At 42.0% G+C, this 15046-nt stretch overlaps 1 protein-coding gene across 1 annotated transcript in view; it reads left to right on the plus strand.

Annotated features, from left to right (window-relative positions):
• matn4 (matrilin 4) overlaps positions 1 to 15046 on the plus strand; it is a 161131-nt gene that overhangs the window by 1762 nt on the left and 144323 nt on the right. The window contains exons 2-4 of the mRNA XM_060919279.1: positions 740 to 1306; positions 4982 to 5104; positions 5243 to 5365. Coding sequence (XP_060775262.1) covers positions 740 to 1306; positions 4982 to 5104; positions 5243 to 5365 — 813 coding nt within the window. The remainder of the gene's footprint in view (positions 1 to 739; positions 1307 to 4981; positions 5105 to 5242; positions 5366 to 15046) is intronic.

A 15046-nucleotide genomic window follows, 5' to 3' on the forward strand; every position in this document is an offset into this window, starting at 1 on the left:
CTTGAAAACCCTCCAATGTGGCTGAATTACAACAATTCTGCAAAGATGAGTGGGCCAAAATTCCTCCACAGTGCTGTAAAAGACTCACTGCCAGTTATCGCAAACGCTTGATTGCAGTTATTGCTGCTAAGGGTGGCCCAAGCAGTTATTAGGTTTAGGGGGCAATCACTTTTTCACACAGGGTCATGGAGGTTTGGAATTTTTTTCCCCCTTAATAATAAAAACCTTCATTTAAAAACTGCATTTTGTGTTTACTTGTGTTATCTTTGTCTAATATTTAATTTTTTTTGATGATCTGAAACATTTAAGTGTGACAAACATGCAAAAAAAAAGAAATCAGGATGGGGCAAACACTTTTCCACACCACTGTAGATTGTGACACTTGGAAGCACCTTAACAGAAGTCTGGATCAAGCTTGACTGGGGCTGTTGGGTTATCTTCACATGCTGCTAATTGGTTCTTTATTGCTGATAAAAGTATACTAGTGTTAGAAATTAGATTAGCGGTATGTAAAATATTTTCCATGTTGAAACTGCTCAATGTTTTGTCTAGTGGATATTACTTCAGATATAAACTTAAAATTTTTACCTGGTAGTTAATTTGGTCATATTTGGCCAGGTCAACATTGTTTATTACTTCCACTGTTTACTCTTTATTTTTCCCTCATCAAGCATTCAGTTTGTCTCAATATGCTGTGCTTGTCTTTTTTTTTTCTTTATATACTTCTCTAATTGCACAGCTGGAAATGAAAAGTGTAAGTCTGGCCCGGTTGACCTTGTCTTCATAATTGACAGCTCACGCAGCGTTCGGCCACACGAGTTTGAGACAGTGTGCAAGTTCATGATTAACATTATCAGTGAGCTGGATGTCAGTCCCAGTGCTGCCCGTGTGGGTGTTGTTCAGTACTCCAGTCAAGTGCAAAATGTCTTTTCCCTGAAACAGTTCATTACTCATGAGGATATGGTCAAGGCCATCAAAGAAATCATTCCACTGGCACAGGGTACCATGACAGGCCTGGCTATCCACTATGCCATGAATGTGGCATTCTCTACTGAGGAGGGGGCTCGGCCCAATGTGCCTCATGTAGCAGTGATTGTCACTGATGGTCGGCCTCAGGACCGTGTTGCTGAGGTCGCCGCGGCTGCTCGAGAGTCTGGGATCGAGATCTATGCAGTGGGCATAGCCAGAGCTGACAAGACATCCCTGAGAGCTATGGCATCGCCACCTTTCGAAGATCATGTCTTCCTAGTAGAGACCTTCAATCTCATTCACCAGTTTGGGCTCCAGTTCCAAGACAAGCTTTGCAGTAATTTCACTTTTCCCCATACTTCTGCCACAGTAAACACATACTGAATCATGTCCAGGAACAGAATTTCCTCTAATGCATGGGTGTCAAGCACAAATTCTGCCAGGGCCACATCAGCATTTTTTGAACACTTGAAGGCCCATAAACTATGCTGTTCATTTTGTAACATACTATCTATTCTATCAATTAACAGCAATAATGTAGGCTCTGAAATTAGAACACAGTGTTTTGAGGGAAAAGATAAGTTAAGAGAAACTGTTCCACTGATAGCATTTATTAAAATGTGTGTGTGTCAGGGCTTTACATTAGCACCCGCCCACCCGCCAAATGCGGGTAAAATTCGGCTTTGGCGGGTAATGACTTTAGTCTCACGAGCCACTTTGGCGGGTGGTTTATTCTATGGTATGACAATATATTTTAATTGTAGTTTCTCTGAAGGCATCTAATATAATATATTACATTGCAATGCGTATATATCAGATGCCTCTGAAGGCATCTGATATATACGCATTGCAATGTAGTATTACGCGCCTACAACTCCCATGAGCACCTGCATAAACATTCTGACAACATGTTAGAATTGTTTAGAATGTTCATTAACGTCTCAGATAAAATCAAATGATACGGTAACCTGCGGTTAATGAACGAAGCAAGAAAGTTGCTGATGACTGACAAGCGTACTATGTGGCAGCATATAGCTGGAATTTCACACCCTGCTGTTCAGGAAAAAAGGGGCAGAGATGAGCAGGGCCGGAGGCAGCATTTTAAAATCACCGGGGTCCGTGATGTGCAAAGCGCACGCTGAAAAATGTTCTACATATTTAAATGAGAGGGGTGAATTACACGTCGCACAAGAGATCTATTCCTGAAATTACTTTTAATGGTGTTTGAACTGAATATCATCAGTTTTGAAAAAAAAATCATGTATGTGGCAAGAGTAAGAATAACTTAAGCTTGTTTAATGGTTGATCTGGCCCAAGCAATGAGGACAAAAGATACCCTAACCATGGAGCCTATGGAACTAAGATACATTAACAATCTGGCATCCGTTACACCTACACACAAAAAAAAAATTCTCGGAAAAAATCCGTATACACCACCATGTTTTAGGCAAAGTTATTCAAGGCAAACATAAGTTGAAACTTTCCCCTTTATTGTTTTGGCTTATCGAATGATTTATTTTTAAAATCACAAACAAGGCAGGCTACAACTGCACTGCTTCGAAAATGTAACTTGAACAGCTTGATGAAAGTGCACTGATGGTTACCATGGAAACCCCGTGTCTCCTGCACTGTGTTCCTCCCCCGAGTCATGCGCTCATTCGCTTTTGTGTTCTTGGTCTCAGAGCCGTGCACACCAAACACACACAGAAGACAGAATCAACGTTTAACATCATTAACAATGCACTTTTTACGGCGACGTTTTAATGTTATTCTTTATTTTTTTTATCCAGTTGAATATTTAGTGTACAAATGTATTTTCAGCTCTTAAAAATGACCAAGGTCTGGACCGTGGGGGCCTCATAGCTGGCTACGGCCGTGGAGATGAACAAGACGCTAATAGGAAGATAAGACAGTTAAATGGCAAATGGAAGTTAGGGCGAGATTGGCTAGTTCATAGCAAAACCGAAAATACCATGTCCTGCGAAGACTGTAGAAAGTCTGGCAAAGACAGGCACCAGTAATTTTAAACTCGAAACTATAAAGGACCATGAAAAGTCAAATGCACACATCGGTACTAATATATAGATTTAGGGACTGCCTAAAAGCGGAGCTCCCATCTGTTTCTGGGTTGTAGAATTTTCTTCTATCATAGCCAGTCTCTTTTGTTTTATTTCTTTACTGGCTAGCACTGACCACTAGGCGGTATGTATGACTGGTAATTACTAACACTGGCCACTAGGCGGTGTGTATGACTGGTAATTACTAACACTGACCACTAGGCGGTGTGTATGACTGGTCGTACACGGACAAACCACAAAAAATCGACTCGATGGGTTTACCATTTTTTCTTAGGTATGGTGCTCCGCTGGGAGCTCCGCTATAACATCAAAACAGGCGAAGACGGCTGGTTCACTATAGGACAGCATTGCTTTCAAGTCCCTGGCTGTCATGAAGTCGGCTGAGCTGGAGAGGATGGAGCTGCTGTTTAGAAACATTCACGCAATTGGAAAGAAGTTGATCCCGCCCCAGCTATCAACTTGTGGCCTGCTGGAAGCCTCAGGTCACGAAGACCATTTTTCATGGACCATTCAGACTCATCTGATGATGAATGTCATGAGGACATTTATTGTCTCTATCTCCACATGTTCTCACACACACACACACACTATTAATAGATAATACATAATAATACTTGATAATACACATAATACTTGCATATCAAAACATCAAATGTTTTTCAGTGATAAATGTTTTGAATTGGACTTTTAATATTAGAATCAGTTCAGTTGTACTGAATATTATTTTTCATATTATACGATATTTCATATTGTAAGGGGCTTGAATTTGAGTTCAATAAACAGAATACCCTGTTTATATTTTTGTCTGAATTGGTTGCATGTTTTCATATAGGGAGCTACCTTAACAGCACTGAATACTTGAGTGCTACTGTAGAGATACATTATACGCTGCCATTCATAATTAAATCTAGATCTTCCGAACTTTAACGTATCATGGTGAAGAAAAAACTGTGATTTCCTGGCACCAAAATTGTGGCTAGTGAAAAGGCTGAATGGCTAGTGACTCGGGAAAACCACTAGCCACAGTGGCCGGTGAGCAAAAAAGTTAATGTAAAGCCCTGGTGTATATATATATATATATATATATATATATATATATATATATATATATATATATATATTTTTTTTTTTTTTTTTTAAAGATTTTATATATATATATATATATATATATATATATATATATATATATATATATATATTAGTGTGTGTGTGGTTTTTTTTTTCCAAATATCAAATATTTAACATTAAGAAAGACATTTAAAAAGCACTTATGTGCTTATCACAGATATGCCCATGTACATGCCCTTAATATTCTATCTTTCTTGTCTTGGCACTTCATCAGCTTTTTTTTTTATTTGTTTTTTGTTTGTTTTGTTTTGACACTTTGGGAATTTTGGGAATTGGAGTCAATCACTGAATCACATTAGGGACCCACATCTGATGCATTTCTGAAGAATTCTTTGTATCAAATTCAGCAGATAGGAGTTGATTTTAATAATTCTGGGTCTGGTGTGAATACTAGATACTAGCCTTTTTTTGCAAGGTAGCTGATTTGACCTGCAGGCCTTGAGTTTGACACCTGGGCACTAGCACTAGAAAATGGTGTTTAAATCTAATCAATAAGAAATTATTCTTTTGCTTTGCCTTATAAGTCAGACTTGGCCTATTATAGTCTTAACTCATTTATTTAATTGCTGAGATTGACATTAGCAGCTGAGATGATTCAAAGGCAGTCAATTTTATGGTTGATTTATAAAGTAAAATTAAAATACTGAAATATAAAATTTTGTGCATGATTATATGGATGTATATTTTTTAATTAATTGAACATTAAGTTCACTTTTTGCCCATAGGCTAAACTGAGGTAAAATGGGATCTAAATGTCTAATTTAACTGGTTCTGTCTGAGTACTAAAGTGTGGTTTGGTTTTTCAGAAATTGATCTTTGTGTTGAGTCTGATCATGGTTGTGATCATATCTGTGAGAGCTCTCCTGGCTCTTATCAGTGTCTCTGCCTACCAGAATACACACTCCAAGATGATGGCAAGACCTGCACAGGTGTGTACTTCAGAACACAGCTGCTGGGGATTCTGCATAAATAAAACTGAAAAATAACTTGTAGTTAATTTAAACAGAATGTTTAATGTTATGAGCATATTCATGTACTTGATTTTATATGCTTTTGTTTGATTTTAGCTATTGATTTGTGTGCGGAGGAGAAACATGACTGTGAGCAAATATGTATCAGTTCTCCTGGATCGTTCAACTGTGACTGCAATACAGGCTATACTATCAATGAAGACAAAAGGACCTGCACAAGTTAGTGACAATATACTGTACATACATGTACAGAAATGTGTTCACTTCAAGAGCAGTGGTTTAAAGAGTAGCAGAAACAGATTTGCCAAAATACTTGAATCAGTATTGAATCAGTAAATCAGTAACAGACATGACACGATCAATACTGTGATTGCCATAAGAAATATATAAAACCTCATTTCCAGAAAGGTTGGGATGTTTTCCAAAATGCAATAAAAACAATCTGTGATTTTGTTAATTTAGGTGAACCTTTATTTAACAGACAAAAGTACAAAGAAATTATTTTTCAGTAGTTTTACTGGCCAACTTAATTGTATTTTGTAAATATAAATGAGGGTGTCACGGTAGTGCAGTGGATAGCAAGAAGGTTCCAAGTTTGAACCTCACAGCTGATGAGGGGCCTTTCTGTGTGGAGACTGCATGTTCTCCCTGTGTCTGTGTGGGTCTCTCTTGCGCCTTTTCCACCAAAGCAGTTCCAGGGCTGGTTCGGGGCCAGTGCTTAGTTTGGAACCGGGTTTTCTGTTTCCACTGACAAAGAACTGGCTCTGGGGCCAGAAAAACCGGTTCCAGGCTAGCACCAACTCTCTGCTGGGCCAGAGGAAAGAACCGCTTACATCAGCAGGGGGGCGGAGTTGTTAAGACCAACAACAATAACAAGACCGCGAAAGATCGCCATTTTTAAGCGGCGAGAAGCAGCAGCTGTACAAATGCGAAGTCATCCATTATTATTATTATTGTTGTTGCCGCTGCTGCTTCTTCTGTGTTGTTTTTGCTTCGATATTCGCGCCAAGGTTTATGCAAACGTAGTGACGTAACTGACGTATACAGCGACGTAATGACGTATACAACGACATAACTGACGTATACAGCGACGTAATGACGTGGCTTCCCTTAGCACCGCAAGCTATGGAAAAGCAAACTGGTTCTCGGCTGGCTCGCAAGTTGAACGAGTTGTGAACCAGCACCAGCACTGGCCCCGAACCAGCCCTGGAACTGATTTGGTGGAAAAGGGGTATCTGGGTGCTCCGGTTTCCCCCACAGTCAAAAGACATGCAGTCAGGATAATTGGCGACTCTAAATTTCCATGACCAAAAGCAGTGTAGCAGAGGAGTGGCTAACCAGTTGTACTTACTTAGCCAAGAAACCCTAGCAAAGGGAGCCAACACAGTGGATGGGTGAAGAAGAAATATAAACAAAGTTAGAAATTGATGCCTGCAACACAGTCAAAAAAAGTTGAGACAGCGACATTATTACCATTGAGTTACATCACTTTTCCCTTTAGTAACAGCTTTTAATCATATTGAAACAGAAGACACTAATTGTTGCAGTTTTGAAATTGGAATTTTGTCCATTCTTGCTTGATACAAGACTTCAGCTGCTCAGTGGTAGTCACCATTGTCTGATTCTGCTCTTCATGATGTGTGATACATTCTCAGTGGGATACAAAGCTGGACTGGCAGCAGGCCAGTCAAGCACACGCACGCCAGCTACGAAGCCATGCTGTTGTAGCCCATGCAGAATGAGGCCTGGTATTGTCCTGCTGAAATAAGCATGGACTTCCTGGAAAGAGACATCGCCTTAATGCAGCATATGTCAAGTCAGTTTATTTGTATAGCGCTTTTAACAACAGACATTATCGTAAAGCAGCTTTACAGAAAAATAAATACTTTAAACATATGAACTAATTTTATCCCTAATAAATTTATTTATTCCTGTTGCACAAATCTGAGGAGTTGGTGGCAAGGAAAAACTCCCTCAGATGACATGAGGAAGGAAACCTTGAGAGGAACCAGACTCAAACCCATCCTCATTTGGATGATAACAGATAGCAAATAACATAGATAAATAACTTGCTTCTATAACTGTGTCCTAGATAGTCACAAAGTACAATTGTGTAACCAGCAAGTTCATTATAGTATTAACATGAAGTCTATTTTGTTAAAGTTATCAACTGTTCATTGATGGAGACTTGAGTGCAAAACTTTTCATGACAACTGCAGTCCTAAAATTATCATGTCAGCTGTAGTCCTCAGCCATCATAGCAAAACCATAAGTGTCCAGAGCCATCTTTTCTGTGTCTTTCGACAGTCCATATGGGGCCATCCTCTACAGAAGCGATGTGATGGGGGGCGCCCGAGAGCAGCTAATAGAGTAGGACGCATATTTAGTAGCTCCCACGAACTTTGTCTAAAATCCTTTTTAGTTGGCCATAACTCCTGACTCTTTTTGATGCTATGGTGTGTTTTTCTACAAGTTTCCAAATTTTAGCACTTTTGACCCAGTTGATAATGCAGAAAGAGTCCACCAAGCTTCGTAAAACTTCTCGGAAGTTTTACACAGCCTGCTGCGCACAGCAAGACCCCGTGCTCAGGTACCTCGGCTTCACCCAATGACCCCACCCCTACCAATATGGAGGCACTGAAGCTAGAAATACTAGCATCATTGAGGCTAGACATCGTGGCCATTTTTAAAGCTAAACTCCATGAAGCGTTGGGTGACGACCTGACCGCAACAAGAGCTGACCTTCAATCAGTGAAAATGCAACTCGAGAATGACAAGGCTGCTACGAAGGCTGAGATAGCCACGCTCAAAGGTACTGTGGGGGATATCGAGGTGTCTCTTTCTGGCTGCACAGATGATGTTGTTGAGATTAACACCAAACTCGAGAATTTAGCGGCTCAGTTTTCCAAACTGGAAAGTAAATGTGAAGAACTTGAATCTAGGTCTCGTAGGAATAATATAAGGATCATGGACATCGCTGAAGAGATGGTTGTTAACCGCACTGCTTAAGGAGGCATTTAAGATGGAAAAAGAACCACTACTTGACCGTGCACACCAAACCACCCAGCCCAAGCCGCGACCAGGAGAGAGGCCACGTCCCATCATTGCCAGGTTCCATTACTACAGCGATTGTGCGGATGTATTGCGGCGCGCCAGAGAGGCTCAACGGATTTCTGTTGGCAACACGAGGATCTCCGTGTTCCCTGACCATACTGCTAAGGTGGCCAGGGCCCGTGCAGAGTTCACTGAAGTCCGAAAGCTACTGTGCGGTATGGAGGGGTCCATTATGGGTTGTTCTTTCCAGCTCGACTTCGGATCAGGCATAACGGGGTGGTTAAGGACTTTGTTTCAGCAGAGGATGCTATGACCTACGCCAAGAAGCTGAACACTGCCTGACATTTTTACTCTACGCGGTGTAGTACTGTCACACTGGGCCACAGGCCTTCAGGCCGTTTGTTTACCTGTGAATAGTATTGGCCTGGCGTTGTGTGTGTATGTATGTGTGTGTGTGTGTGTGTGTATATATAATATAAAATATTTTTTTTATTGCTTTATGCTGAGTTAACTGTTGTGTGTGTTATTAATAGGTCTTCCCCTTTGTACAGTATTTATAAATATTTTGTTTACTTAATATTTTGCATTGATAATATACTATGCCTCTAACCTTAAAAAGTCAGGACTTACTAAGCTGCAATGTTCTGGATGTTTCTACTGTGTATCATATGCTACCTCATATGATATACTGGTATGTTCACTTATTGGAATATGGTACTTTAGTATTTGGTCAGTGTTGGCCACTATTATTTTTATTTGGCTTTTCATGTTTACTATTAGTCTGCAGGAGGCCGTTGTTGAGGTTTAGCTCAGGTTTTCTCCGAGTTGTTGTCATGGTTCTGTGGCAACAATGGGTTTTTTTCGCCTTTTTCACTGTATTCTCCCTTTTGGAGACACAATTTTTCGTTGTTGTGTGTTCGTGTATATGTGTCGGGTGGGGGGGTGGGATGGGAGTTTAGTCCACTCTGGTTCTTTTAAATCGTTTCTGGGGATCCCTTATTTCTTTACACACATGTTCAGCTAGCTTGAACTCCAGCACTTCTGGCATGGGTAAACCAATTCGTTTTCTTACTGGGAACGTATGTGGTTTGGGCAGTTCTACTAAAAGGTCTATGGCCTTTAGTCAACTTAAACAACTTAATTCGGACATAATTTTTTTGCAGGAGACCCATCTTAGACGTAAAGATCATTACAGGCTCCGGTCTCCCTGGATAGGGCAGATATACCACTCTGACTTCAACTCTAAAGCTAGAGGGGTTGCTATTGTGTTCAATAAACGTCTTCGTTTCAGTCTACAGACATCATTGCTGATAAGGATGGCAGATATATTATAGTTGCAGGTACACTAATGCAAACAAAAGTTATTTATTTTACTCCTCTTCATCCCCTATGGGACATAAGGCTTCAATGAGCTCTCTCCATTACATGCGGTCCTTGGCAGCATGTTGAGCTTCTCCCCACTACAGGTTGATCTTTTGAAGCTCCTGTACCACAGTTCTACGCCAGGTAGAACTGTGGTGATGGTTAGTGTTTACGCACCAAACTTTGATGATGTTAATTTCTCGATTAGATTACTTAGTAATATACCCCATTTGAACACCCACATGTTGATTCTTGGAGGTGACCTGAATTGCGTGTTTGACCCTATACTAGATCGCTCTAGTCCCTGCTCTATACCCCTTTCGGCCATGGCTAGGTTTTTTTTCTGATTTTATGACTCAAAGTGGCTTGGTTGACCCTTGGAGATTCCGCAATCCCCTAGCAAAGACATTTTCTTTCTTTTCCCCAGTACATCAGTCGTATTCGAGAAGTTTGCAGATGATACTGCATTGGTAAGCCTGCTCAGAGAGGACGACCAGGACCATGGACCAGTCCTGGAAGAGTTTCTCGTCTGGTGCGAGAAGTCCAACCTCCTGCTTAACACGTCTAAGACAAAAGAGATGTCTATTGACTTTAGAAAAGACAAACCAACTAACCCCACTGTCATCGGGGGGCAGACCATACAGTCTGTCACAGAGTATAAATATTTTGGGGTAGTCTTAGATAACAAGTTAAGGTGGGAGCAGCACACTGAAGCCATCCAAAAAAAGGGGCAGCAAAGGCTGCACTTTTTAAAAAAGCTGGTCTCCTTTGATGTAAATCCCAGCATAACCAGAATGTTTTACAGTGCTTTTGTGGAAAGTGTCTTGACGTTTGCCATCATCTGTTGGTTTGGAAATGCTACAGTTGCACAAAAAGGAAGGCTAAAGAAAATAATAACAACTGCTAGCAAGCTGATTGGCACAAATCTCAAGGGCTTGGAGATGATCTATAGGGAACGTTCACTGGGTAAAATAGACACGATTTTAGCAGATAAGAAACACCCTCTATTTTATACATTTGAATTATTGCCATCAGGCAATAGATTCCGTTACCCTGCTCTCTCCAAGAATAGGACCAAGCAGTCATTCATTCCACAAGCCATTAGCCTTTTTAATAAACGAAACCCCAGATCTTAATTGTGATTTTAATTTTGGTTTTGGTTGTGCAGGAGCTGTTCAGCAGACCTGAGCAGGGAAGCCACATTTTATCACATTTTATTTTATTGAGTGTACACTTTTAACTTCTGGCGTTTTTATTGTTTTTAAGGATGTATTTATTTCCTCCTTGCTGTTTGCACATTTCTCCAGTATATACTTTTATCTAGGGCACTTTAGTGCTGTTTGTTTCCCCTCCCTGCTGTACCTGCACAGCCAGTGTTTTTGCATGGCCAGTGCATTTTGGCCATTATGCACTTGTGCCAAAGAAGTAGAAATTGTGAGTGGGACTGTTGAATAGTTTGTTTTGTCCTGTCTAATGTCCAATGTTTTTTTTGTTGTTGTTGATATCTTTGTAAATGTGTAATGTAAGTGTGTTGGACTTTGTTCCTTCATGTCATAGGCAAGTACAGCATGCCTGGTGTACCTCACTTGCTGACCAAAATTTCCCCATGGGGACAATAAAGTTTCTAACTAAACAAAAAAAAAAAGAATAAACCACTTTTTTGTAGATAATAGACTTAATTCATGTGTTGTTTCCTCTGATTACTCAAGTATTCTAATATCCAATCATGCGCCTTTTGTATCTAGACATCCAGTTCTCCATGCTTAAACCTACTCCTCCCCTCTGGAGGTTTAACTCTCTATTACTTGCAGATAATTCTTTTTGTGAGTTTATTTCCGGCGGCACGGTGGTGTAGTGGTTAGTTCTGTCGCCTCACAGCAAGAAGGTCCTGGGTTCGATCCCAGCAGCCGGCGAGGGCCTTTCTGTGTGGAGTTTGCATGTTCTCCCTGTGTCCGTGTGGGTTTCCCCCACAGTTCAAAGACATGCAGGTTAGGTTAATTGGTGGCTCTAAATTGACCATAGGTGTGAATGTGAGTGTGAATGGTTGTCTATGCCCATGTTTACATTAGACCGTATCAGCGGATCATCAGATTAACGTTTTTAAAACGATTAGTGTGCACACAGCAACACCAATACACGATTTGCGTGCACACAACAATACCAATACACGGATACGCTCGGCTCCGCAGGCATCCTGCGCTCCAAATCACTCCGCCCTGAACAGCGAGTGCCGTCTGGAGGGTGCGCACTCCGGCCCTGCGCAGCTCACAGAGCGCGCGAGTGAAGCACACTAGCAGTGTTTTCGGGACTGAGCCGCTGTGTGTGTGATCCCAGCACATATCACTTACCACTTGCAAGTGGAAGGATGGCAAGCCTAAAGACAATCATAACTACACAATGGGCAGTATTTGCAGTATTTTCATACTTTTATACTCTTTAATGAAAGGTGATACAAGGCGGAAGTCCACGCCGTTTTTCAGCAGTCGCGTCACATGACCAACGCCAGCGAATCAGGAAGGTGGATGTCACAGTGACGTTGTCCAATGAGACGCCAGCTAGAGCTCAGCACAGCGTATCCGCGTATTCTGAATGTTTACACAGCACTGGAGCTGACACGATCTGGATTGAATACGTGGACGCTGGCGGATTCCCGTTTCCCGGTGGTTTAATGTAAACGGACAGTGCATCCGCGAAGAAAACGAGACAGATACGGTCTAATGTAAACGTAGCCTATGTGTCAGCCCTGTGATGACCTGGCGACTTGTCCAGGGTGTACCCCGCCTTTCGCCCGTAGTCAGCTGGGATAGGCTCCAGCTTGCCTGCGACCCTGTAGAAGGATAAAGCGGCTAGAGATAATGAGATGAGATGAGATGAGACTCCCTCTCCTTTAATCAAAATGAATCCACATCTTATTCATTATTTTGGGAGTCTCTAAAAGCCTTTCTTAGGGGGCAGATTATCTCTTTTTCTTCTTATTCTAACAAGAAACGGAATGCTAGACTTGTAGAGTTAGCCTCTGCTATTGATGACCTTGATCGAGAATGTGCTTCTACTCCCTCTCCAGAATTATTTAAAAAGCATCTAAATCTTAAAGCGGAGTTTGATCTCATCTCTACCAGAAATGTATGCTATTACAAACCAGAGGTATTTACTATGAACATGGTGATAAACCAAGCCGATTGCTAGCTCACCAGTTGAACCGTCAATCTACTTCGCGTCTTATATACCAGGTTAATAATGACTCCAATGTTATTGTCACTGATCCTGTAGCAATTAATAACACTGTGACAGAGCGCAACGCGTCTGTCACTAAATAGCGGTTCCTCCCGCTGGTCAAGTGCAATGGACTAAACCACAGTTGCAAAGACATTTTAAATATAATCTGTGTTGTATGTTTGTTATGGGAACATTTGTTATAACTTTTAGACATGTAAACCAGAAATGTTTGTAGCTGTTTACCTGTTGTAGTCTTCCGGGGTGGGACCAAACCAGAATGCGGGTCTGAAAGCGCTTTTTAAGGTTTCTTCCGCGATGTGTGGGAAAGCAGCTCTTTAGAGCGGAGAGAAAGGATTTAAAAATCTTATGGAAGTGTTTGTGGTAATATTTAAGGTCTGCATATTGTTGTAGGAGTGTAATGTATGCAGTGAAAATGTTTAGAACTGTTAAAATCTGTCTAGATGTGTGGATTGATTTTAATTGGGTTAAGACTGTGACGTAGTCTTTTAAATATGCGCTGCACTGATTTATTAGGGAGATGGCCTCTGTAGGGAGAGGATGCATGATGTGAGCTCTGTGTGAGTAATGCCAGAGTAGCCTAGCTTGCGTGGGTATTTTGTCCCAGAATTTTTTTTGTTTGTTTGTTTGGTTTTGCCATTAGTATTTTTTTTTGTTTGTCATGTTTGTTGAAACTGCCGGCTTGAGAATAAAAAAAATTATTTTTGTATAAGAATTTTCCTTATTTTACTTATCATTTTGACTGACTACTCCATCCGCTCGGCACACTCTATTACATTTGGTGTCAGCGAAAACTACTAGTGTGCGCATGTCAGTTTAATGATGGCAAATAATGGGAAATAGAAGAAAGCCACAAGCTGAAGCAGCTGAGGAGGAAGAGGATGTACCTCAGCAAGACCTGGAGAAGTCTGTGCAGCAACTGCAGTCAATGTTCGAGGCATTCATGATGGTACAGCAGAAGCAAGAGGAGCGGGCATTGGAGGACCAAGCACGACAAGAGCATCGCTGGAGAGGTATTGTACACCAGTTCAGCATGCTCCAGGAGGAGGTGCGGCGGGAGAGATGGGAGCTCGGTCGGGGCCAGGGAAGGTCCAGACTGAGGGCAGAGCAACATGGCGTCTCATTGTCAGCACCAGTGTCAACAGCGGTCAGTCCAGCACATGCCACACAGATGGAAGCCCAGGCAGAGCTGCAGAGGTGGGCATCGGAAGACCAAGGTCCTGGAGGAGCAGAGGACATGCCAGCAGCAGGAGCGATGATAACAGCAGCAGCAGGTCCAGGCCCTCCAGTGGTGCAAGCAGCAGCAGTTCCAGGTGTAACAGTCGCAGTGCATGGCTCTTCAGCGGCAGTGATGGGGGTCCAAGCGGCGGCGGCGGCAGCAGATTCAGCGGCCCGGGCAGCAATGGCAGGGGCTCAGGCGCCGATGGCGCATCTTGTTGGAGGTACCCAAGTCACAGGCTGGAAAGGGCCTAAAATGCAAAAATATTCTGATGATGAGGACACTGAACATTTTCTTACAACTTTCGAACTCATTGCTATGGCTAGTATGTGTCCCAAAACACAATGGGCACTGCATTTAGTTCCACTACTTACCGGCAAAGCAAGGGCAGCATATATTGCCATGGACTTTACAGACTCAATGGACTATGACAAGGTCAAGGCAGTTATCCTGGAAAATTTTGAAATTAATCCAGAGACATACAGGCAGCGCTTCCAGTCAACCCAGATGTTACCTGGGGAGTCACCTAAAGAACTTTTCACCAGACTGCGGGAGCTGTATGAGAAATGGACACGTCCACAAGTCCATTCCAAGGAGGAGATTAACGACATGCTCATCCTAGAGCAGTTCCTGAGGATGGTGAGCAGTGACGTACGGCTGTGGATTAAAGAACATAACCCCAAGACGGCAAAAGAGGCAGTGGTATTGGCCAAGTCCTTCATGGCGGCTCGGTGAGGTTTAAGACCACACCAGATGACCGGGGGGAGAGACGGCACAGCTGCACGGCCCGGTAAGTCTGAGGGTGGTTGGCATGGTGGTGATAGCGTTAAAAGTTCTAGACCTGTTAGTTCTGATGTCAAATGCTTTTACTGTGGTGAGGTAGGACATATTAAACCAAAGTGTCCTAACAGAAAGCTCAAAGTGTCCAATGTATCCAATGTGTCTGTTGTCCCTAGTACTAGTGGGGGGGAAGCCATACTAGATGATGGGGAGGCTAGTACAGTAGTGCGGGTGGAGGGGAAGCAGGTGCA

This window comes from Neoarius graeffei, chromosome 4, assembly GCF_027579695.1.
Source record: "Neoarius graeffei isolate fNeoGra1 chromosome 4, fNeoGra1.pri, whole genome shotgun sequence".
Taxonomy (NCBI): Eukaryota; Metazoa; Chordata; class Actinopteri; order Siluriformes; family Ariidae; genus Neoarius; species Neoarius graeffei.